This window comes from Cynara cardunculus (genome assembly GCF_001531365.2).
Source record: "Cynara cardunculus var. scolymus isolate 2C chromosome LG 13, CcrdV1, whole genome shotgun sequence".
Taxonomy (NCBI): domain Eukaryota; kingdom Viridiplantae; phylum Streptophyta; class Magnoliopsida; order Asterales; family Asteraceae; genus Cynara; species Cynara cardunculus.
In genome coordinates, this window is record NC_037540.1 from 542146 (window position 1) to 565069 (window position 22924).

General features: G+C 32.0%; 3 protein-coding genes across 3 annotated transcripts; 2 read left to right on the forward strand and 1 right to left on the reverse strand.

Moving 5' to 3' along the window:
- Positions 1-5350: 5350 nt before the first annotated feature.
- On the forward strand, positions 5351-10463 carry LOC112525453 (U-box domain-containing protein 45-like). The gene is made up of 6 exons (XM_025135586.1): positions 5351-5549; positions 6116-6211; positions 7091-7276; positions 7366-7473; positions 8307-9472; positions 9645-10463. Exons 2-6 carry the CDS (start codon positions 6161-6163, stop codon positions 10417-10419), a joined length of 2286 nt encoding a protein of 761 aa, XP_024991354.1. The 5' UTR covers positions 5351-5549; positions 6116-6160; the 3' UTR covers positions 10420-10463.
- A 1789-nt stretch (positions 10464-12252) lies between these two features.
- Positions 12253-13071, reverse strand: LOC112524246. Its single transcript, XM_025134003.1, has one exon. The coding sequence runs from the start codon at positions 13069-13071 to the stop codon at positions 12253-12255; it is 819 nt and encodes a 272-aa protein (XP_024989771.1).
- Positions 13072-13817: 746 nt separating this feature from the next.
- LOC112524247 (OTU domain-containing protein At3g57810-like) lies at positions 13818-21186 on the forward strand. Its single transcript, XM_025134004.1, has 7 exons — positions 13818-13822; positions 15633-15874; positions 16116-16237; positions 17188-17228; positions 17458-17556; positions 19183-19273; positions 20986-21186. Exons 1-7 carry the CDS (start codon positions 13818-13820, stop codon positions 20989-20991), a joined length of 606 nt encoding a protein of 201 aa, XP_024989772.1. The 3' UTR covers positions 20992-21186.
- The last annotated feature ends 1738 nt before the right edge of the window (positions 21187-22924 follow it).

Genomic DNA, 22924 nt, shown 5'->3' on the forward strand with positions numbered 1-22924 from the left:
AAAAAAAATTACATAAAAAATGAATTTTTTTAAATAGTTGATTTGATATTAAAATTGATATTTTATTTAAAAATAAAATAATCATTGCTTTTTTAAAAACACATAAAATCGTATTATAATATCGACAGAGACAAACAATAAAATAAAATATTAAAATCGAAATGTGTCTCGCTGTATTGCGTGAGTAATCTTATGATAAGAAATAAAGTAAAAGATAGAGATGTATTTAACAGTGGGGTATTTTTTTATGAATATTCCTTGAACTATTTAAGGGGGAAATTAGTTTAAAAGACATCCGGAAATTACGGATCTCTAGGGCTTTAGGAAACAGAGGGATGACCATTACAATCACGTGAACTCCTCGTGACAGGAGAACATTGCTTTATTTTTTATTTATATCTTCCATAAAATGCAACTGCTCCATCTATTCTCAAGAATAATATTTTATTTATTAAAATAAAAATTATTTCATTTAAAAATTATTTTTATTCAATATTTATCAGTTAAATATTATTATAATATAATAATTGAATTGATTAGAAAATTTAGTTTTTATGGTTTATTTCAAAGAAATAAATCATCTTGAAAAATTATGATGAAACGTTGATCGTAATAAATGAATTTTGATAATATACTATAAATATACAGGTTATAATAAATGAACTTCTATTGTATTCGTAAATATCTCAATTAATGGTTTGTATGATATATACTAATAATTTGATTTGTAAGTGAAACCACTTCTTAAGCTTCAATGAGACGTCTATATCAAAAATGGTAGAAGGGTATTTACGTAACACAGTGAGATATATCTCAATTTTATATATTTTTTTTATGTCTCTATCGATGTTATAATACGAGTTTATGTGGTCTGAGAAAACGATAATGTTTTTAATTTTAAATAAAATATAAATTTGAAAAAACATATCGATATTAATATGAAATTAACTATTTAGAAATTCTAGTTTTTTGTATAATTTTTTTAATTCAAAATTTTTTATTATAATTTAATTTAGGTTTAATAACAAAGTAATTTATTTTTGATTTAATAATATAACTTTTTTTTTATAAAAATGACAATTAAGTATTAAGTTATAACTCAATGATTATTCTGATTATATTTTAAATGTTTTATATTTAAAATTAGATGGTTATCATGTATTTGATTATATTTATCTGCAATTAGTTACACTTATTCAAATATGAAGTTTTAATAAGTTGTATTTACGCACAGTTTGCTTGTAACCTTGAATTTTAAGTAATATGCATCAATAACCAATATTGCATACATAAAAATGGTTTTTAAGAATTTTTATCAAATATTATATAATATAACATAGATAATTTAATATTTAATTATTGAAAAAATATATTTATCATCCTTTATTTCCAAGATACATCTTCATTCATTATACATATCACTTCAATCACTATGTCATGTCTATTCCTTCTTTTATATTTTATCTTGTATACCATTTATTATCTCTCTAAAACTATTATATCGAATATTATAAGCAAATACATTAATTATCTTCATGGTTTAATCTTCGATTTTACTGGTTTTTGAGTTTTTTTCTAGAGTTTGTGCTCGATGATGTTCGATGTCAGTTAGGTTCAGTTAGGCAATTTAATTGCATTCAGCAATTTATGTGTGATTTTGTTCAATCAATCATATATTTCAATATGTTTTTATCGTATTTTGTTGCATTCAGCTTCAAAAACTATGATTTTTTTTAATCGCTGATTATTAAAATATATTTTGATACACAAGACCTCGTTAAGAGAAATTGACCAAAATAGTCGATCTTTTCAAAACATTTCACTTTTTAGTCACTTTTGACAATATCAAATTCTCATTTTAGCCAAAGTTTTAAATGTCTTACGTGTTTGTATAAAGCTTATTTTAGATTTAAAAAAAATTACGCAAAATTTTTATGTAGCAAATTTACGCTGAGTTTTTTTAAATCTGAAAGTGGGCTCCATGCAAATGCGCAAGACATTTATGTAAACTCTACCTAAAATAGACATTTAATTAAAAAAGACTAAAAACTGAATTCTACTAAGAATCAATTTTTCTTAAACATAGAAACTAAAATTTATCTTTTTAATCACAAGGGTGGTGCTCTATTGGTTTAAGTTTAGACTCCAAGGGTCAAAAGTGTCTGAAGTTCCCAGATTCAAATTAAATGAGGAATAAAAAATCTTCTTATGACCACGAGGTTCAAAAGCGATGACTACGGGCCACCCGCAAATGAATGGTCATCTTAAGATTAGTCGGCTTACATAACGGGTTGGATATTCAGTTTTTTTTCTTTCTTTCCAAATCATGTGAATGATAATTATTGATTAAAATAATATATAATATTTCATTTATTATAAAATAAAACTAAAATTATTCATAGAATATTCCTTTAATTACCCCCATATTATTTGGATCTATATTAAACACTTCCATTAAATGTCACCGTCACTTGAGGCATTTAACTCATAAATATACACCACAACCGGAAAAGCAAGGGGCATAGTAGTCAATTACAAAATTAATAATTTTTTATTGAAAGACAAATAATTAAAAAAAAAAAACGTGTTTAATTTAATTTAAATTCAATTACCTTAAAAAATAAATGGGAAAAAAAGTGAGGGGTAATATCGGTATTTCAGAACGTAGTTATGAAGACAGATCTGTTAACCGACAAACTTGGGAGGTCGGCAACTGTCGGCCTGTGAACGGGAGAACAAAAGCGGGAAAATTCTCGTCACCTTTTTTCTTAAATTTTAATTAAAGTATTTCATTTTTTATTATTAAAATAATTAAAAAAATACATTTTTGAGTTATCTTAAAGAAAGGTACAATATTTTCCTTTTTTCTTATTAAAAAACATTTTTATTGTTTATTTATTTAAAAGTAAACTACAAATTTGTGTCCATGTGATGAAAACAACAAATTTTCAAACCATTAGGATGGTTTCTGATCGATTATTTGGTTTAAGCTTAAGATTCAAAGGTCAAAAATGTCAGAAGATTATTGGTTCAAATCTAATTAGGAATAAAAATCGCTTTTGTGATTACGAAGGTTTAAATGCGATGACTCCGAACTACCCCCAAAACAGATGGTCGCTCTGGATTAGTCGACTATATAATTTTAAAATTAAGATAATCATTGACATTTGAAAAACGTTAAATTTTTTTTACCCCTACTCTAATGATTATTTGAAATATTCTGTTAAATGAAGGACAATTTCGTCATTTTTTGTTTTGTTGATTTCACCAAAATTGTAATTACAAAATTGTCTTATTAATATTTATTTTATTATTGTAGATGATATACAATATCTCATATTAAAAGTTTGATTTTAGGACTAAAACTATGCATTTAAAAAAAGAACAAAAAAACCCATAACGGAGTACTGTTTAAGAATTAAATTACTGGTATATAAATATCACGTTTCAATCCGTTCACCTCAGTTAACAAGTTATAACTTATAACACAATAACTAAACAAAACAAGGACAAAGTCCAATAAAACATGACTGTATAAAGTTTATTCTGATGGATCGATCGAAAATAAAAAAGACGTACATGTCAATGATGAGGATTGTGACACGACTACTTTACGTATACAATCGAATCATACTCGTAACAAGATAATTGATTTTAATAAAACGATTAAAATGTGTTTATTATCTACGACTTACTACTAAAATATTTCATTAGAAAAAAATCTTAATATATTAGGCTTTTCTTCTACGTTTCTGGCGTGTAGTTCAGTTGGTAAAATGGTATGACGACTTTGTTTAAATACAAGATAGATCTCGAGTTTGACCCCGAACCCCCTCGCTAACTCAACCTTAAATGAGCTAAAAAATGTCTCACTACATTTAGGGACGGAGCCAAAAGATCTATCTAGGAAGTGCCTAGAAAAATTATAAGAAAATTCAGAAGGCTGGAAAACCATTTTAAGTATATATGTTTTTATTTAATTAAATACTTGTATTAGAAATAGCTGTAAAAAAGTTGAAAAACATGAGTGACTCAAACAATATAACTATGTATATTCATGTATACATATGTATGTAGAGGCGGATTAGATTACAAACCGACTGATTCGTGAAAACTATACAAACCATTTTCGACCAATAGGAGATTCTTGTTTTTTATTCTTTAATTTTAATAAGTAAGGGTATAATTGTTATTTTACTGTATAATGGTTAATATTGGAAATAATTTAATTATTTTTAAATATGGAGACGTAAATATAGAAACCGTTTATATGAAAGGTGTAAATCAATTGTTTTTAAATATAATACTGGAAATGATTTAATTATTTTAAAATATGAAACCGTAAATATAGAAAAAAACCGTTTATATGGAATGTGTAAATCAATTGTTTTTAAATATAAAACAGTGAAACAGTGAAATAGTTGCATACAATGAAGAAGATATATTAATACAGTTTCATAATGTGAAACAGATTAATACATTGAATTAGATTCACACATGTGAATATATATTGTGAAACGGATTCATACAATGAAAAAATACATGTTCATCTAGTTAAGAAATACATACTAATACAATGAACTACATTTATATAGCGATGAAATAATGTTTTTCATACAGTGAAATAGTTGCATATAGTGATGAAATACAATTTAATTCAGTGAAATAGTTGCATACAGTGAAGAAGACAGTGATGAAATACAGTTTCATACAGTGAAACTGACTCATATGGGTGATTTGCCGATTTTGCCCTTTTTTAATTAAAAACTAAACTTTTTTTTTAAATTTCATAATATAACACTATTTAATCTTGACCATTGATCAATAAAATGGAAGAATGAGATTGGTTTGTAGAGTTTTCATAAATGAGAATGATTTGCAATTGAGCGTTCCTCTATGTATGCATATGTGTGCGTGTGTATATATATATGTATGTATATTTATACAAACAAATACAAGATGTGTGTAAATAACCATACAAATAAAAAAAACTCTTTGAAAATACATGAAGGTGATTTTTTATGTGTATAAGCATTTTCTTTTTATTTTAATTTTTAAAAATACATCTAATATTTGTATTTGGTAAGCTATAAATTCAAAATCTTAGCTTTCAAAATTATTAGTAATTAAACCAATAACAACAAAATGCTCAATAAAAATATATGAAAACCGAATGTTTTCTAAAATTAAATATACATTTATTAATTATATCTAATATCAGATTAAATATTGTATTTTCGGTATTGTAATTATTATTTTATTACTATTCTGTTATTCGATCTCTATTTCATGTTCATTTCAAAATATCCCCTTCCAACGATTTACACCCAAAATCCACCCCCCTCTCAGTCGTTATCTACACCTTTAACTCTATTTCTGCTCAGATTCGGCAACGATTGCATCTCTTTGCGACTTTTACTCAAATCATGCGAGAATTTATAGAAGCAAATCGAGTGGATTTTATGTGCATGTTCGAAACCCTAAAGGATTTGTTGTTCCATTAAATTATGATTGACTCTTCGTTTGATGAAGCTTCCCTGTTTATCCTGGTAAGTTTTATGGCAAAACCCCCACAGAAATCCTCATTATTGCTTCGATTTTGAACTAATGGGTGCTATTGATGTGAAATTTACTGGGTTTATTTTTTTTTGTTTTTTTCGATACACAATTTTTTTTTGAAGTTTTTTCATGGAAATTTCAAATCCCATTTAGTTTTTTTTTTTTGGTACCAATTCGTTGTAGAAGTTTCTGCAAATGGGTTGATTTTATTTTTCTGTTTTGTTTTTTGTGATTTACTGTTCAATTTTTTGGATACGGGTTGATGTCAAATTCAAGTTTTGCTTTTAGCATCTTTTTTCATGTGATTTACTGATCAAATCTCTGCAACTGGGTTGATATCGATTCGTTCGTTTGCTTTTGGGTTTTGTTTTGGGTAATTTACTGATTCCTGTGCAAATGGGTTTACATCAATTTCTTGTTTTTGTGTGTTTTAATTTACTGGTCAAATCTTCGTTATTTCTTGTTGAAAATATGAAATCTGTTAATTGTGATTATATATATGTTTTTGTCGTTTAATTTTTTGACGATATTGTATGCTAATTGCTGATCATTTCAGGGTATTTGAAGTTGAGCAAAAATCATCTTTTAGCGAATGTAAATCATGGAAAATTCCGAAATTGAGGAGAATCTGTTTGCACTTGGTGAACCAAAGGTAAATTCAAGATATCGTTGATTGTTTGATTTACAACAACTGTGGTCGATCTTTGCCATTTGATTCCGTTGAATCAATAGGGTGTGTGTATCGTTTTCGTGGTTGTTCTTTGTGTAGTATAAAAACTATACGATCCCGAGGACTTGTGGTATGACGAAAGCTAAAGCAGGGAGGTGATAACTCGATGTTCATTGATCTAATCCTCTGATTAGAACACATTCTAATGTGGTTTGATACTTCAAACTTTAGAACCGTATGTCGAGATCAAACACTAGTCGCTACTGCATCTAGCTAACGTCATTTCGTGCAAATTGAATTCTTTGTTGTGATGTTTGCTAGTCTTTTTATCTTTTATCCAAATGGGAAAATCCGGGTTTAGTTCTGAAGCCCAAGTCTTCATGAAAATAGTTGCAGAGCTCTTTAGGGTAAAGGTGAGGTCTGCTTGCTTCTTTAGGGTCTGTTTGTTAGCAGCCTAATGAGCTTAACGAGATTCGGTCAGCTATACATGACTGTTTGGTAGTGACTTGATTATATAGAAAGTGGCTTATTCACTAAGCTTTCAGTAGGGAGTTTTATGCAGAAAGTCAAGTTTTTTTTCTTTCAAATCTGCCCTTCCCAATTAAAAACGTGCTCCTTCCATTTATGAAAAAACCCTTCGAAACAAAAATCTTCCTAATGTATACAGATTTATCCATACAGTACTTAACGGAGAACTAACCAGACAACCATTTAGTGTTGATTTGTGCATATTGTGAATATATACTCATTCCCCACTGAATGTTTGAGTGGATGTGGCCTTGTTGGGTGAACTACGTAAATCTCTACCTTACGAGCGTGTATGATTGTTTGTATGTAAGTTTGACGATGGTTTTATTGTAGCTACATGGAGGAATGTGCAAAACGCTCTCTTTGATCTACGTCAAAGTATTGAGCGTTTTCCCCGAACTAGAAGCATCCCGTCCCCGAAGCACTTCAGGGATTCAGGCATTATGTTCTTTACATATAGCATTAGAGAAAACAAAAACCGTTCTTCAACATTGCGCCGAATGTAGCAAAATTTACTTGGTACCGTTTCTGTTCTTCTCTTCTACGTTGTATTTAAATTCCCTTGAAGGGGGCATCGAAGATCTTATACGGATGTTTCTATTTTGCAGGCTATAACGGGAGACTCCGTTGTTTTAAAATTTGAGAAGGCAAGATCGGCTCTAGAAGATGGTCTAAGGAGGGTTGAAGATATAGTTCCGCAAACTATAGGCTGTCAGGTAATGTAAACAACACCTTTCTCAAACGTTTTTATATAACCCTTGTAGAGTCGAAGAGCCTTGATGCATGAGGATAACCCTAAGGGTGGTTCAAGAATGAGGGTACATTGGTCTTTTTACTTCAAGAACCAAACCAAACGAGCCCAGTATAGAACCCACCTTGAGGTGGGGTCTCGGGGGTTAAGATGTATGGCGACCTCACCTCTGCCTCAAGTAGAGCGGCTATGGAACCTCTGTCTCAAGTCGAGCGGCTATTTCCATAGGGTGGGTTTGGAATCCAAGCAAGACAGGACAAAACAATGACAACAACATTTGATAAGACAAAACTGGTCATAGAACGGATAAAATAACCAATTTACCCCAAATGAGTTGCTTATATCTTTTATATATTTTGATTAATTTATGTAATATATTAAATTATAATAAAATAAATATTTTTATAACTAATATATCATTAAAAAGTTTTCATCAACACGGTTATAATGACACCAAAATAAAAAGTTTATCTAGTTTTCAATTTCTATTTTATACATTTTCTATATTATTTTATTATTATTAATATTTAATAAATTATATAAATTAACCAAAATATATATAAACGGTATAAAAATTATATTTTGAGGATAGCAAAAGTGAGTGTTTTTAAAGAGCGTAAAATATAATGAATAAAATTTAAAGAATGAATAAAATGTAAAGAAGGAGATGTATTTGATATTTTTTTAGAAGAAAATTAAGTTTTATTTTGAGGTTATATTGGTAAAATATAGGTCTGTTCCACCTTGTTCCATGTTCCAAATTTGGTGCATTTTGATCTAATGATTTCTATGTTTCAGATTTCTGATATTTTAGGTGAATTAGAAGGAATAGAGTTTTCACTCGATCCGTTAGAAAAGCAAATTGGCGATGAGATAATCGGGCTACTTCAACAAGGTAGAAACTTTAGCAACAATACCGACAATAACGAATTAGAAACGTTCCATCAGGCTGCCTCTCGGCTCGGGATTACTTCTTCACGAGCAGCTGTTCGAGAAAGACGGGCTCTCAAGAAACTCGTGGAAAAAGCTCGGATTGAGGAAGATAAAAGGAAAGAATCCATCGTAGCATATCTTTTACATCTCATGCGAAAATACTCGAAGTTATTTAGAAATGATTTCTCGGACGATAACGATTCACAGGGTTCGACACCGTGCTCGCCTACGATACACGGATCTTTCGAGGGTTACAGTGGATCCGGAACCCATGCTTTTGAGAGACAACTCTCGAAGCTCAACTCTTTTAACTTCAAACCGAACTTCAGGCGATCCGGGCAGGTTCCTATGCCGCCCGAAGAACTAAGGTGCCCGATCTCGTTGCAGCTTATGTACGATCCGGTTATAATCGCATCTGGACAGACGTACGAGAGAATTTGTATCGAAAAATGGTTCAGCGATGGGCACAACACCTGCCCGAAGACTCAGCAGCAGTTGGCTCATCTCGGTTTGACTCCGAATTACTGTGTGAAAGGATTGGTTGCTAGCTGGTGTGAACAGAATGGAGTAATGGTACCCGAAGGACCGCCGGAGTCCCTCGATCTCAACTACTGGCGGCTGTCGTTGTCGGAAAGCGAATCGGTAAATTCGAAACCAATGGAAAGTATCGGGTCGTTTAAGTACAAGGGGATGAAGGTGGCGCCTTTGCCTTTGGAGGAGAGCGATATTATTGAGGAGATCGAAGGAGATGAAGTGGAGGTTGCATTCGAGCACGACGGTAATGTGTTTGAGAGATACGATGGTTTCTTGATGGTTTTGCACACCGAGGAGAATCTGCGGAAAAAATGTCGAGTTGTTGAGCAAATCCGGCGTTTGCTAAAGGATGATGAAGAGGCTCGGATCTATATGGGTGCGAATGGTTTCATTGAAGCGTTATTGCGGTTTTTGGAGTCGGCTCTACATGAACAAAACGAGTTTGCTCAAGAAAGCGGATCCATGGCGCTCTTCAATCTCGCAGTCAATAACAATAGGTATGTTTTACGTCATTTTGGCAAGGCTTAAATGGAGGCTTTGAAATTATGTTACCAAAATAGGAATCGGATTAATATACATTGCATTTTCATGTAATTTGCCTTTTTGCTAATAATTATAACGAACCCGAGTGCATCCTAACGAACCCCGTTATGTGTTTTTCTCATTCAGGAACAAAGAAACGATGTTGGCAGCCGGGATACTTTCGTTACTGGTGCAAATGATCGAAGGGTTGAAATCGGTTGGTGCAGCCATCGCCCTATACCTGAACCTTTCGTGTTTAGATCAAGCCAAAGCCGTCATCGGTTCAAGCGAGGCGGTTCGTTTCCTAATCGACGTCCTTCAAGGCACCTTCGATTCACAATGCAAAATCGACGCACTTCATGCTCTCTACCATCTCTCGACCTGCCACTCCAACATCCCTCGATTGATCTCATCTGGTGTCATCGATTCCCTCCAGCCGTTTCTCGTCGACTCGGATTCACATTCGTGGACCGAAAAAGCCATAGCCGTGTTAATTAACTTAGCCGTAACAAATTCTGGTCGAGATGAGATCATTGAGGCTTCCGGTCTGGTTAGCGGGCTCTCGATGCTGCTCGACATCGGTGAACCCGAGGTCCAGGAGCAGGCGGCCGCCTGCCTGCTGATTTTGTGCACCGGAAGCGATAAGTGCTGCGAAATGGTGCTGCAAGAAGGGGTGATACCGTCTTTGGTATCGATATCGGTTAATGGGACAATGAGAGGGAAACAGAAGGCTCAAAAACTGTTGATGGTTTTCCGGGAGCAGCGGCAGAGGGATCCAGTGGTGGTTCAGGGCGGCATACATCGCTGTGAGGGTGGCGGTGACGATCGGAAAACGTTAAGCAAATCAACATCAAGGAGGAAGATGGGGAGAGCTTGGAGTTTTTGGTGGAAGAACAAGAGTTTCTCAGTATACCAGTGTTGAATTCTTGATTCTCATGGTTTAAAAAAATTGTAAAAAGAAATTTTAATTTTAATTTTTAAATTTTTAAATTTTTTTCTTTTTCTTTTTAGGTATTTTTTTTTTGTTCCAACAAAAAGAGATGTACAGCCCTTGTAATCAAAGAATTTTGTCTCTTTTGACCTTCCATTTTTGGATGTGTTCAAAATCAGTCCTTCGGGGTTCTTTTTTTCTTTTCTTCATACCGATCGATTTAGAGTGCATTCAATTAAGAAGGTTAAAAAAGTTTGTAAAAATGAGGTATTTATATGTGAAATTAGAGGTGTCAATTTTGTACCAAATTGAACCAATCAACATGTATACTAGTTGTATATAAATTGGTACCAATTACAATCGGTTGGTAGTACTTATCGAGTGTACAAAATTGGTATACATATTGGAAGTTGCGTATCACGGTAGTACCATTACCCCAACTTATTTAATTATCTATTAGTTTTTGAATTTTTTATAAATTGAATGTTGAGCTTTGTAACTTTAACTATTTTGTTTTGAACATATAAATGTTTGCAAGTTTTATTTCTTGCAATTAAAAACTCTTAAATATTACATGTGTTACCTGAAACCTTAAATAATTACTCAAAATTTGAACATAAATACAAGTTTTCATATACATATATAACTTGAAGTTGAACAAAATTGGTACCAACTTGTACTAACATAACAAAGTTTGTATCAAATATAGTTGGTTGGTACATGACATAAAATTTTGTGTATCAATTATAATTGATTGGTATATGGTATTGGAGAATTTTTTTTGATATCGTACCAAGTTCACCTTATATGAAATTATCGATCATTAGCAAACTTGAAAAAAATCCACTTAAAAATACATATATGAATCTACTTTTGCTTACGTATATTTTACCAATTCACATAGGTGAAAGATCGCATGAGAAGAGAAGTTATGGTAAGAAATGTAAGGAGAGATCTGAACCATTGATCACTTTTAATCTCATGCCCACTCATTAATTGCGGTTTAGAAGGGGATTGATCAGGTGCAACGTGTTGACATTCAAATAAGATTGATCGAAGGGTGGAGATCAATTCTTATGCTTCTCACTGTAACTTCTCTTCTCATCGGAACCTAACCCTATTCACATATTTGCATGTGTGTATGTCTGTGTGTGTGTGTGTGTGTATATATATATATATATACATAGACTTGGGATCATGTGAGACTAGATTGTTTTCGTGAGACCACATTTTTATATTTGAAACTTCACAGCAAAACACTGTGAATCTCACGTGAATTCCTCCCCTCCTCACACACACACACACACACACACACACATATATATATATATATATATATATACACACACACACATAGGTGAATGATCGTGTGAGGAGAAGTTACAATGAAAAACATAAGAGATTTGAACTCTATATCACTTTTAACATGTCCACTCATGATTTGCGCTTTAGAAGATAATTGATCTGATGCATCTCGATGCACCTCATTAGTGTTGACATTCAATTATAATTGATCTAATAATAGAGTTCTCTTCTTACGTTTTTCATAACTTTATTTCTCACTAATATCCAACCTTATATATGGTTGGATTCCCTGCTTTATATTTATATAATTAAAATTTTGCTATATGATAAGTCATATTTAAATATAACTAAAATGCAACATATTCAAAATTTTAGATGAATTACAATAATATAAAAAGAATTAAATATAAAAATTGAACCTCTTTAAGCCGATTTTTAAAAATAACTTTGGGTATTCTTACTAGCTTATGCGTATCTCAACTAATTACAATTACGATTACATGGTAATATCAGTATTTTTCATATCGACGATGCGCTCGAGAGGGTACGCGGCGACATCGCCCATCCAGCTTCAAATAGCTCGAAGATGGGATCCTCAGATTGAACAATTTCCTCGTTACTACTAGTTGCTCTTGCGGAATAAAGAAAATCGTTATTGCCATCATCCATCTCGTCGTTTTCTTTGTTAAGATCATGATTCTTCTCTTCGTTCGTCATCTTCTCGTGGACGTTCGTTTGACCAAGCTTATCGACCATCTTTGACGTGTCCACATCTTCCTTGTCAACTTTCTTATTTTCACCATCCGATTTCACCACATTTTCGTGTTTGGAAGCATTTTCTGGTTCGACTCTATAACCATGACATGTGATATCAATCACGATTTCCTTTTCGTCTTTCTTGAAGACCCGATCAAGAAACGGTATGTGTTGCATAATCATTGGTACATCATTGTCGATGAAATCGTCGAATTTTGGAGGTAAAGATTCCGATACTTGAAGGAGCTCGTCGATCTTGTCGAAAACACGGGTCGACGGTGGGAAAAACTTCTCGATTAGATCTTCAAACACCATAATATGATCATCAAAAAACGAGAGGATCGCTAACCATTGATGTTCTATTGCGCACATGATTTTCCCCCTTTTTCCTTTCGGGCTTGTGGAAACGTTCATTCTCGTCAAGATATTTCGGAGAACGCACAAGATTAACGCTCCAACGGTGAACAACAAACGGCGTCTTCGAGGGATCATTGCAGTGTCGGGTGAAGGGTCTTGAATGTCCGATTGAAAGCCGTTAAATGCTAAGAAATGTGTTCGTATAAAGACAGAAACGAGACCCATAAAATTATTCGATGAAAAGAAGCCATTGATGAACGAGGCGTTCCGTTGTCGATAAAGACATCGGGGAAGCCATGGGTCGAAGTACGATGAAATGTTCGGAAAATTAGGTGCCAATTGACAAGGGAATGTCGAGGTGTTTTAGTTACCGTTAATAGCCGTTAGATTCGGACAATGCTACAAACCCGGAAATTACGAATTACGTCTTTTTAGATTTATATTTTATGCAACAAAAGTTGCATCTTACATTTTCTATTTTGAAAAATATTCGGATTTCGTCAATTTATACCAGTTTTATTTTTTAATTCTGTGGCTCCGGAAAATGATCAAAATAGCCGATTCCCATAACCAAATTTATTTTCCAGGCACTTTGACATCGAATTCTAACTTTTAATGGTTGTTTGGTACTTGCTGAATGGTTTAGGGATTAGAATGATTAAGTGATTAGAATGATTAAGAGACTAGAATGATATAGTGCAAAATGAAATATAATTGTTTGATAATTGTTTATAATGAAATTAGGGCATTGAATGGTTAAAGGAAGCCCAAAATGCAAAATCATTCAGAGAATTTTAGAACCATTAAGAGACATATTTTTTTTTTGACAAACAAGACTCACCTCTTAACGATTCAGATGTTGACTCTTAATAGAACTATTAAGATGTAAACAAACAACATCCAAGTTTACGTAAATACCTTATGCATTTGCATAATGTTTATTTTCAAATGAAAAAAAATTGTTTACGCAAATGGGGTAGTTTACGTAAATTCTTTATGCAAATGGGATCCTTATGCAAATTCTTTACGCAAATTACACAAATTTGCGTAAATAATTTTTTCTTTTTTAATTTAAATATAGGGTTTATGAAAATGCACAAGACATTTGCATAAACTATAGCTAAAACGAGAATTTGATTGAAAAAATAACTAAAAAGTGAATTTAGTTAGGGAGATTGACTATTTCTGTCAATTTTCTTCAGTATTCATTTCTCCTCGTTGATGAAAATGAAAAATCTTAATCATAACACTATTTTTGGTAAATTAGTCGATAAACTAACCGATATTGATAAGTTAATTTATGTTTGACGTAACCTAAATATTTAAATGCTATGAATTTATCTCGATCAAATTATTTGCATTGTGTTCTCGAGTTCAAGTATAAAATAAAAGAAAAGAAGGGATGTAAAATAAAATAAAAGGAAGKAAAGAGTTTTTTTTATGTGTTCTTGAAAAGGAGGGAAAGAAACTACATTTTCACGTTTTAGACATATGAGAAAGGAAATGAAATATATCATTTTTATAAATATTTATTTTTCAACAAATTATAATTGATAGGTAAATGTGTAATTTTATAATTATTTATACTTATCGTTTTTTCCTCCCAAGCGTGGGAGGAAAGTTTTAAAAGAAAAAGAGTGTCTCTCATGTCTGGCTCAATATGAACAAGGTATGCTGGTAGGTGGGTAGACTAGTAGAAAATGCAATTCTCTCTTAGCCTTAGGGCAGACACAAAAATCAATTTACAACTTCTTAGCCAACCAGAAAAAAGGCTTCCGTCCTCAGAACTAAAGCTGGTTCTATTCCGGACAAGAAAGCAAAGTCGGGGACCTCTCAAACACTAGTTGCGGGCCTGTCAAGATGCTTCCTTGCAAGACCCAGCTGTATTCCTCATTCTGTTCCTGATTGTAATCCCTAATGGAAAATATAGCTCCACAGACTTGCTGGGTGGAATGAGTCAAGCTATTTTTTCAATATGGATAGCAAGAGCATGAATAGGCCCATGAATGAGCAAAATGAAGGTTGCATTAATGATAAAGATCTATGAGGAAACCGTTAAAAAAAGGCTCGGATACATATTCACCGCGGCATGCTAATCCATGATTACTAACGAGTGAAAGGGTCCACCCTGAAACCAAAGGGGTACTAACTAACAACTAAGTCCTCTTCGAACCACAGGAGATAGTTGCCCATTATACGGCTCACCAACTTCACTTGCCTCTATGGCTTATTTTTTTTAACATCCCAAACTAATTGTACCAACATTGACAATTTTGTCTATATTTGGACTCACGATTTTAAAACGCTTCTGATAGATAAGATATCCGGTTTCTTTTAAGGCAACATTTGTTCTCTCCCAAGCAATGTGGGATATTACAATCCACCCCCTTGATAATCCAACATTCATGACTCTGATACATCTGCAATATCGTAACTAACCGTACGAGAATAAGGTATTCTATCCCTTGCAAAAGCAATATGTAACCGATATGGATCTTACATCTTCCTTGTTTTCCGTTTAAAAAAAACTCAGACAACACCACTTTCTTTCTTTCCCTCCACTTTCTTTTGCTTTCCTTCGTTTTTCATTAGACAGAGCAGAGACGGACCCAAGAATTTTTGGATAGTGTGGCACCATATAAAACAGTTATACCTTCTAGAATAAAACATTTGCAACTTTCACGAACCTAACTTTTATATTTTACCACGGAGGAACAATACGGTGACATTTTAATGTGTTATATATTATAAACTCTTATATTTTATCTTTGATATAATCGTAACAGTGTCTCAAAAGACTACTTTCCTTTGATTTCCCTCCCGTTCCGTTGTGAAAAAAGAATCAAGAACACAACGTTCGTGTTTGAGGAATGTACTATCTGTGAAACATACGGTACAACTAGACGGGAAACGAATATAAACCATACGAAGGAAGAAGATTCACCCGGAAGAAAAACCGTTCAGATCGAATTTGATTCTCAGATCAGTCCACTTCAACATTCGAAACACAGATTCTTCATCCCTGCAGGTAAAATTCTCCATTTCGATTTAGAAATTTTGTCAATCTTTCTAGTTAAGAGAGTTTGAACTTGTTAATTCAATGTCAAAACCTAGAAAATTTTCGTTCGGTAGCGATTTCCATGTGATTAGTATGTACTGTTCTATCCGATTTGTGTCTGTGCGTGTAATTATGCATTATATTCAAGAGATTTATGATTCTTCAAGCAGTATAGATGAATGATTTGTTGTGGAAACGCTTCTATGAACAGGAATACCTGGAGATGGAAGATGCATGTTTCGCTCTGTTGTGCACGGTGCCTGTTTGAGAGCAGGTAGGCCAGTTCCAACGGAGAATGTTACGAAGGAACTTGCAGATGATCTCAGAACCAAGGTATTAAACAACTACAACTGAATTTTAATATTTAATTTGATTAGTTAAACAATTAACATGATCGTACGCCATCATTCTTCGTGTGTATGCTAATTTGGAGTGAGTAAATTAAAATACTTTTCAGGTTTAATCTAGTCATCAGTTTCGAAAGCTTAACAGGTCTAATAAATTGCAGTGAGTCTCCGTGATTCTCAAAATTCAAACTGCACCTCCTGATCTGAAACATTGGGAGTATTGTTTAGGAGTAATCAATCACTTGATCAAAATATGTGTATATATGAATAGAGAAAATGCAGAAAATTGAAATTCTTGGATAAAATGTATAGTGTAAACATAGAAACAACATACCACCAACAGAAAGCAATCAGGAATTCTTACTTGATACGGTAGATTCTTGCTATAATTGATAAATTGATTGAGGCCTGCACCAAAAAGAGTCTGTATTACCGAAAATTCTTGGTATAACGTCTGTCTAGAGGATACAACAATCAAATTCAAGTATGACTTGAATCTAGCGGATCAAACTATGTTTGGTGATGGATTTTTGGTGGCAAAGGAAGAGAGAACCCAGAGTGTAATCTGTCCCAAGGCCTTCCTTATCTTTGACATTTAATATGTAAATGTCATTTGCAAAGCCCCATACTCAAATCCAAATCCATGTAACTCATTCATTCAAAACCCAAGCCTTAGGCTTTATTAAGTGAGTTCTTATTTGACTTGATTCCTACGCGAGACAAGTTCCTTTTCCTAACAAAGTTCCATCAATATTGTATGTAGGAGGCCAGTGATAAAGCTTCATTAGTTTAGTAGAGCACTTTTACTTTTTCGTTGCTCAAGTGCAATGAGGAACTATAGTTCGCCTGTATACTTGTTTAAAATTTTCTCTTAGTGACATTAACTTACTTATGCTCCTGCTTCTCATGAAACCATTACATAAACTTATTTGATAGGTTGTGAATGAGTTGATCAAGCGACGGGCTGAAACCGAATGGTAAGACCCATATTTGAATACTGGTTAATATTTTTGTTTCTCGCACCATTGTGAAAAAAAGCATAAGTTTTCCTATATAATACATGGAATCTCTGATTCTCTTTCTAAAAGAAAAAATGAAAGAGATCTCTTGCTTATATACATCTGCTTTAGTCCATAACTAGGCCGAAGTGGGATTCCAACAGTCTCGAAACAAAGGTAATCTGTGGGTTGGTCCATGGTTTTTCAGGTTTCTTGAAGGTGGTTTCGAGACTTATGTCTCACATATGCAACGGTCACATGTCTGGGGTGGTGAACCAGAATTGCTTATGTCCTCACATGTCCTCAAGTATGTCTCTCATTTTTGTTTTCTTTGATATTCTCTCTTCTACTTCATAGGAACTAAGAACCAAGGGATCATTATCCCAGCGATACTCGGTTATCGATAGAGTCCAACCTTCTAAAAGGTCTAGGGTTCGAGCCTCCCAAAGATGAGGACTAGGAAGTGTGGACTACTTGGGATCGAGGGTGGTTCAAGGACCAAGGGCGATGATATATTTGTCCTCCCATGCTTAAATCTCAACTATTAAAGATGTTTAGGGTGCGCATGACATACAAATAGGACTGAACAAAATAAGAGAGAACAAGAAATGACAGATGTTTAGTGTTTGGTAGGATAAGGTTGGATATACTTGTTAAAATGACCAATTTACTCCTAACGAGTGTTTATATATTTTATTTTTGTATTTATTATGTAATTCATGAGATTATAATAAAATATTATAACAAAATATATTTATAAAAAGTTTTCGTCAAGACGATTAAAATAACACCAAATCTTAAGTTTATTAATTTCTAATTTTTATTTTATATCTTTTCTATATTATTAATATTTAATAAATTACAAAAGTTAACTAAAATATAGAAAATGTATAAAAATAATTAGGACAACAATGTGAAATTTAAAAATGAATAAAATGTAATGAGAGAGACGTATTTAATGTTTTAGAAAAGAATTAAGTTTTATTTTAATGGATGTATTGGTAAAATATAGGGGTGTTCCACTTTGTTCCATGGGGTGAAACACATCTGTTCTAATTTGTTCTACTTAGTTTTTGTTTGTTCCACGTAAAAAAGAACCTGTCAAACATGGAAAAATGATCCATTTTTTGTTTTGTTCTATTCAATGTACCAAACGCACCCTCAGAAAACATGTATGTCGGCTCTACTTTTTTGGAGTTGAAAATTTTCTCCGCACATTCTTTTGGGATATATTGAGTTTGTTTTAATTTAGAATGTAAAAAAGCCTTGATGTATTTGAAAATTACTCTGTTTTGAGCATGATGGATACCGAATCCCAAGTTTATACACTTTCCATAAATTTGCTTAAAATTTTACAAATTTACTTTTGAATAATTTTATATCAAACTAAACCAATCAATATTTGTATCAACTGTATCAATTAAATTGATTGGTACCATTTACAATCGGTTGATATTACCATAACAAATATGTAAACTTGGCCGGTACATATATTCGAAGTTGTTTATCACAGTAGTACAATGAGACCGACTTATTTAATTATATATCAGTTTTTGAATTTTTTTAAAGTATGAATATTAAACTGTGTAGCTTTAACTATTTTGTTTGAACATCTGAAAGTTTGCAAGTTTTATTCTTTGTGCTTAAAAACCAATAAACATTACATGTGTAACCTAAAAACTCAAATAGTCACTCAAAATTTGAACATAATAGTAAGTTTTCATATATGTAACTTGAAGTTGGTCAAAACCAATACCAACATGTACCAATCAAAAAAAGTTGATACCAAATACAGTTGGTTGATACATGATATAAAATTTTACATACCAATCAAAATTGGTTGGTACACGGTATTGGAGAAAAAAACTTGATACCGTATCAAGTCTACCCCTATAAACGTTTAATTGTGACATATTTTATGATATGTTTACAGAGTGCCTATTACAGTTTATATGCGGAATAAGAAGTCCAAATCTATCAAAGTTGTAGCAGAATATGGACAAGAGTATGGGAAGGAAAACCCAGTGAGTGTTCTTTATCATGATTATGGACACTATGATCTCTTGAAGTCTCAAATTTACAACTAATTAAGGTATCCTCTTGTAACACTTTAACCTCCTTTTAAAGAACTATAGACCTACACAAAAAACACTGTTCTACAACTGTTTACAATATTCCAAAATCAAATTAAACAGTAATCATATCTTAATCAACTTTATCTTGATTTTTTAAATGGTCCACTTTGATTTTTGTTCAACAAAACACGAATTACTCATTTAACTCGAATAAGATTGAAATTTTAGAAATAAACATTAGAGTAAACTACAAATTTGGTTCTTGTAGTTTGTCAAAAATTACACTTTTTATCCCCTGTGGTTTAGAAATTACAAGATCGTCATCGTGGTCTGCAAAAACGTTAAGATTTGGTCCCTCTCTCTAACAGTTATTAAAAAAATTGCGTTAATTGAGAGGCATTTTTGTCCTTTTTATCAATTTGTTTGTCTTTTACAGTTTTACCAATCAAAAACCAAAATGGACCAAAATCATAAATCTAGATTGATTGGATAAATGACAAAAAATAGATAAAACGACGAAAATACCACTTATTTAACATAATGTTTTAACAGTCAGGGAGGGACCAAATACGGATTTTTTTTATAAACCACAATAGCCATCTTGTAATTGAAAACCACAAAGACAAAGTGATGTTTTTGACAAACTATAGAGACCAAATTTGTAGTTTACTCTAAACATTATTGTCAATCAAGTTTTGAATTTGTCATCAAACATATCTTACACCAAATTTTATACAACAACGAAAGAAGATAGATTAGAATACATCTAGAATTAAGATTAGATGTTATTCATTGGAGAAAAGAAGATATGTTATTTACACTAACTTTTATGAATTTGATGTTACTCATACTAATGTGGTTATTTCTAATATGAATGGTTGGTAATCAATGGGATCAGTAATTAAGAATTTTTTTGTTTAACTTAAATTTTTGTTTCATGAAAAAGTAATATTTTTTAATTTAAAAACAGTCTTCAAGTTTATAATTTCTTATCTCCACATTCTTATCTTTTGCACAAAACCGCAAAATTATTTTATTATGAATAGGGGGTAATTCCCGAAGTGAAAAATGTACAAGTTTTTTTATATTTGTACAAGATGATTATCCAAATTGTCAAATGAAATTATTTATTGGGGAAATGACACATGTCACTTTGTCATTGATTGGGACTTGGTGATTTCATGAAATCTCCGAGAACCTCAAAATCAACTGAATTACATGTATTTTTTCATAAATTTTTTAAGAGAGCAGGTCCCACCTTTGACATTAATGGGAAAATTACCAATGCCGAAATCATTTTGCAATGTACTCTCATTTTTTTTATTAACCTGGATATTCAACCCGTCATGCGAGCCGATTAATTCCAGGGCGACCACCTGCTTTGCAGATAGTCCGGAGTCACCGCATTTAAACCTCCATGGCCACAAGGAGATTTTTATCCCTCCTTGGATTTGTACTCGTCAATTATCATTTTGTGCAAATATGAAGGAAAAAAAACTTGATATTTTTGTACTTTCTTGATGTATTATGGTCATTTAGGGAATTCCTCTTTTGAATATATATAGTTAGTCATACACTTTTCTAACTATACAAGCTTTGGAAATTGGAAGACTGATGGAAATTGACACCTTTCTACCTTTTGTTATATTTGGGTGTTTCAGGAATAAAATGTCTTCAAGAATCAATATATTATGAATCATGTATTAATCAAGATATAGTCAATTATGCCCTTAATTCATGCTTGATTTCTTGCATGGTGATTTCTTCCCTTAATGCATGTTTGATTTCTTGCATGATCATTTCCATGGATGTTTTGGTACGTTTGTAATATTACCACCTTAATGTTTTACCTTTTTCTTATCATTCTCTTTACCCGATGGTTAATCTTGTTTCAAATATGTATATTCAGACTTTAGAAGTATTTGTAGTTAGTTTATGTAATAAAAGCTTGCATGTGTCCATATCTACTAAATTTGTGCCATTTCTCATTGTAATACAACTCCACAATAATTACTAGAATTTTAATAACAAATATTAATCCTTTTTTCAATGAAATAGTTCTATCAAGAGACTTTTAAGGAGGGGTTTGGTTGGTTTTGTATTAAAATTTGTATGAATAAAACTGTCTGTATAGATTGACATGATATTTCTCTAGAAGGGTTTTTCCATGTATAGAAGCATGTTTTTTAGTTGTCAAGGGCTTATTTGAAATGCTTTTGGCTTTCTGCGTAAAATTTTCATCCATAAACTTACTGGATAAATCATTTTCTATATCATTAAACTAATGCCAAATAATCATGGAAATTCAATCAAATAAATTGTAAATCAAATTAAACTTATTAAACTACTAACAAATAAACCATTAACAAACAAACCATAAAATCTGAGCTTAAGAGCTTGTACAATGGCTTCGTAATATTTACCATTTAATTGACGTAAAAAGTGAAATAATGTAGGCGTCGGTGTAGTGAAAGTTGAACAATATTTTTCCGTGATAAGTTAGAGATCAAAATCTAAGCCTTTTTGGTAATTAAATAATAAGTGGAATGGTTGTCATAATCAAATCAGTTTTATGCATTTTATTTTCAATAAAATATTTACAACCGAAATTTAAATGTGATTGTTTTAAAAACAATATACAGGGATATCTTTTTGAATTGGCCCACGACTAGACGTAGAAAATAATTATGTTTATAATATTTTTAAAAATTAAAATTAATTAATAACATTATTGGTTAATATATTATTATTATTTGAAAAAATAAATAAGATTTGGACCGGCTCTTCATTATTAATCTGGTCATTTTTGACATTAAAAAACATGGCCCAAATGTGAGCCGGCTAAATCCGGCTGTCATGTAACGCCAACCGCTTTCTTCACCCTCGCTTTCTTACCGTTTTCCATGCTTTGAAATGATCCCATTTTACGTTATTTTGAATAAAAACATTTATAGCATTTCTAATTAAATTGACTTAATAAAAACAACTAATAACTTAAAATGTTATTGATTAGATAATTTTATTAAATCAAAATTAGATTGGAAAGAGAAACAAATGTTACCGTTACAAGGATCTGAATACCTTATTTATCAAATATGTTTTAAAACCATGAGTATACGGACAATATCTGGTACGGTTGCATAGGATGCTTAAATGGTAACACAGCTGGGAACCGAACTGGTATGCAAGCGATGACACTGAACTCCTAAAGGGGTGGATTGTAAGATCTTATAAGGATACTCGATACCTCTTTATCAGACACATTTTAAAATAGCATGTTTAAGTGCAGAAAATATCTGATATGGTAAGCCTGAGATGTTACATAGGGCTTCTGGCGTGTAGCTCAGTTGGTGGCCCAAGAGAGACGATTTTGCCCAAATACAAGACATGTAATAGATTAATCCCAAACTCCCTACTAACCCTAACTCTTAATTAACTTTTTGTCCAAATATAAATACATAGGAATCGTTTCGAATATGGTGATAATGTATGAAGGAAATGTTGAGAATAATATTTATATACGAAAACAATCCAAAAAAGTTATTTAAAAAATATATATATATATATGAAATGAATTACAAAGGATTTTTTTTAATAAAT

Excerpts from the sequence above, each read along its gene's own strand:
- LOC112524246 (XM_025134003.1), bottom strand. The coding sequence starts at position 13,071 with ATGGGTCTCGTTTCTGTCTTTATACGAACACATTTCTTAGCATTTAAC.
- LOC112524247 (XM_025134004.1), top strand. Across the intron at positions 15,875-16,115 it reads CAGATTCTTCATCCCTGCAG|GAATACCTGGAGATGGAAGA; the intron begins GTAAAATTCTCC and ends TTCTATGAACAG. Across the intron at positions 17,557-19,182 it reads ATGTCCTCACATGTCCTCAA|AGTGCCTATTACAGTTTATA; the intron begins GTATGTCTCTCA and ends ATATGTTTACAG.
- LOC112525453 (XM_025135586.1), top strand. The coding sequence starts at position 6,161 with ATGGAAAATTCCGAAATTGAGGAGAATCTGTTTGCACTTGGTGAACCA. Across the intron at positions 6,212-7,090 it reads TTGCACTTGGTGAACCAAAG|CTACATGGAGGAATGTGCAA; the intron begins GTAAATTCAAGA and ends GTTTTATTGTAG. Across the intron at positions 7,277-7,365 it reads AATGTAGCAAAATTTACTTG|GCTATAACGGGAGACTCCGT; the intron begins GTACCGTTTCTG and ends TCTATTTTGCAG.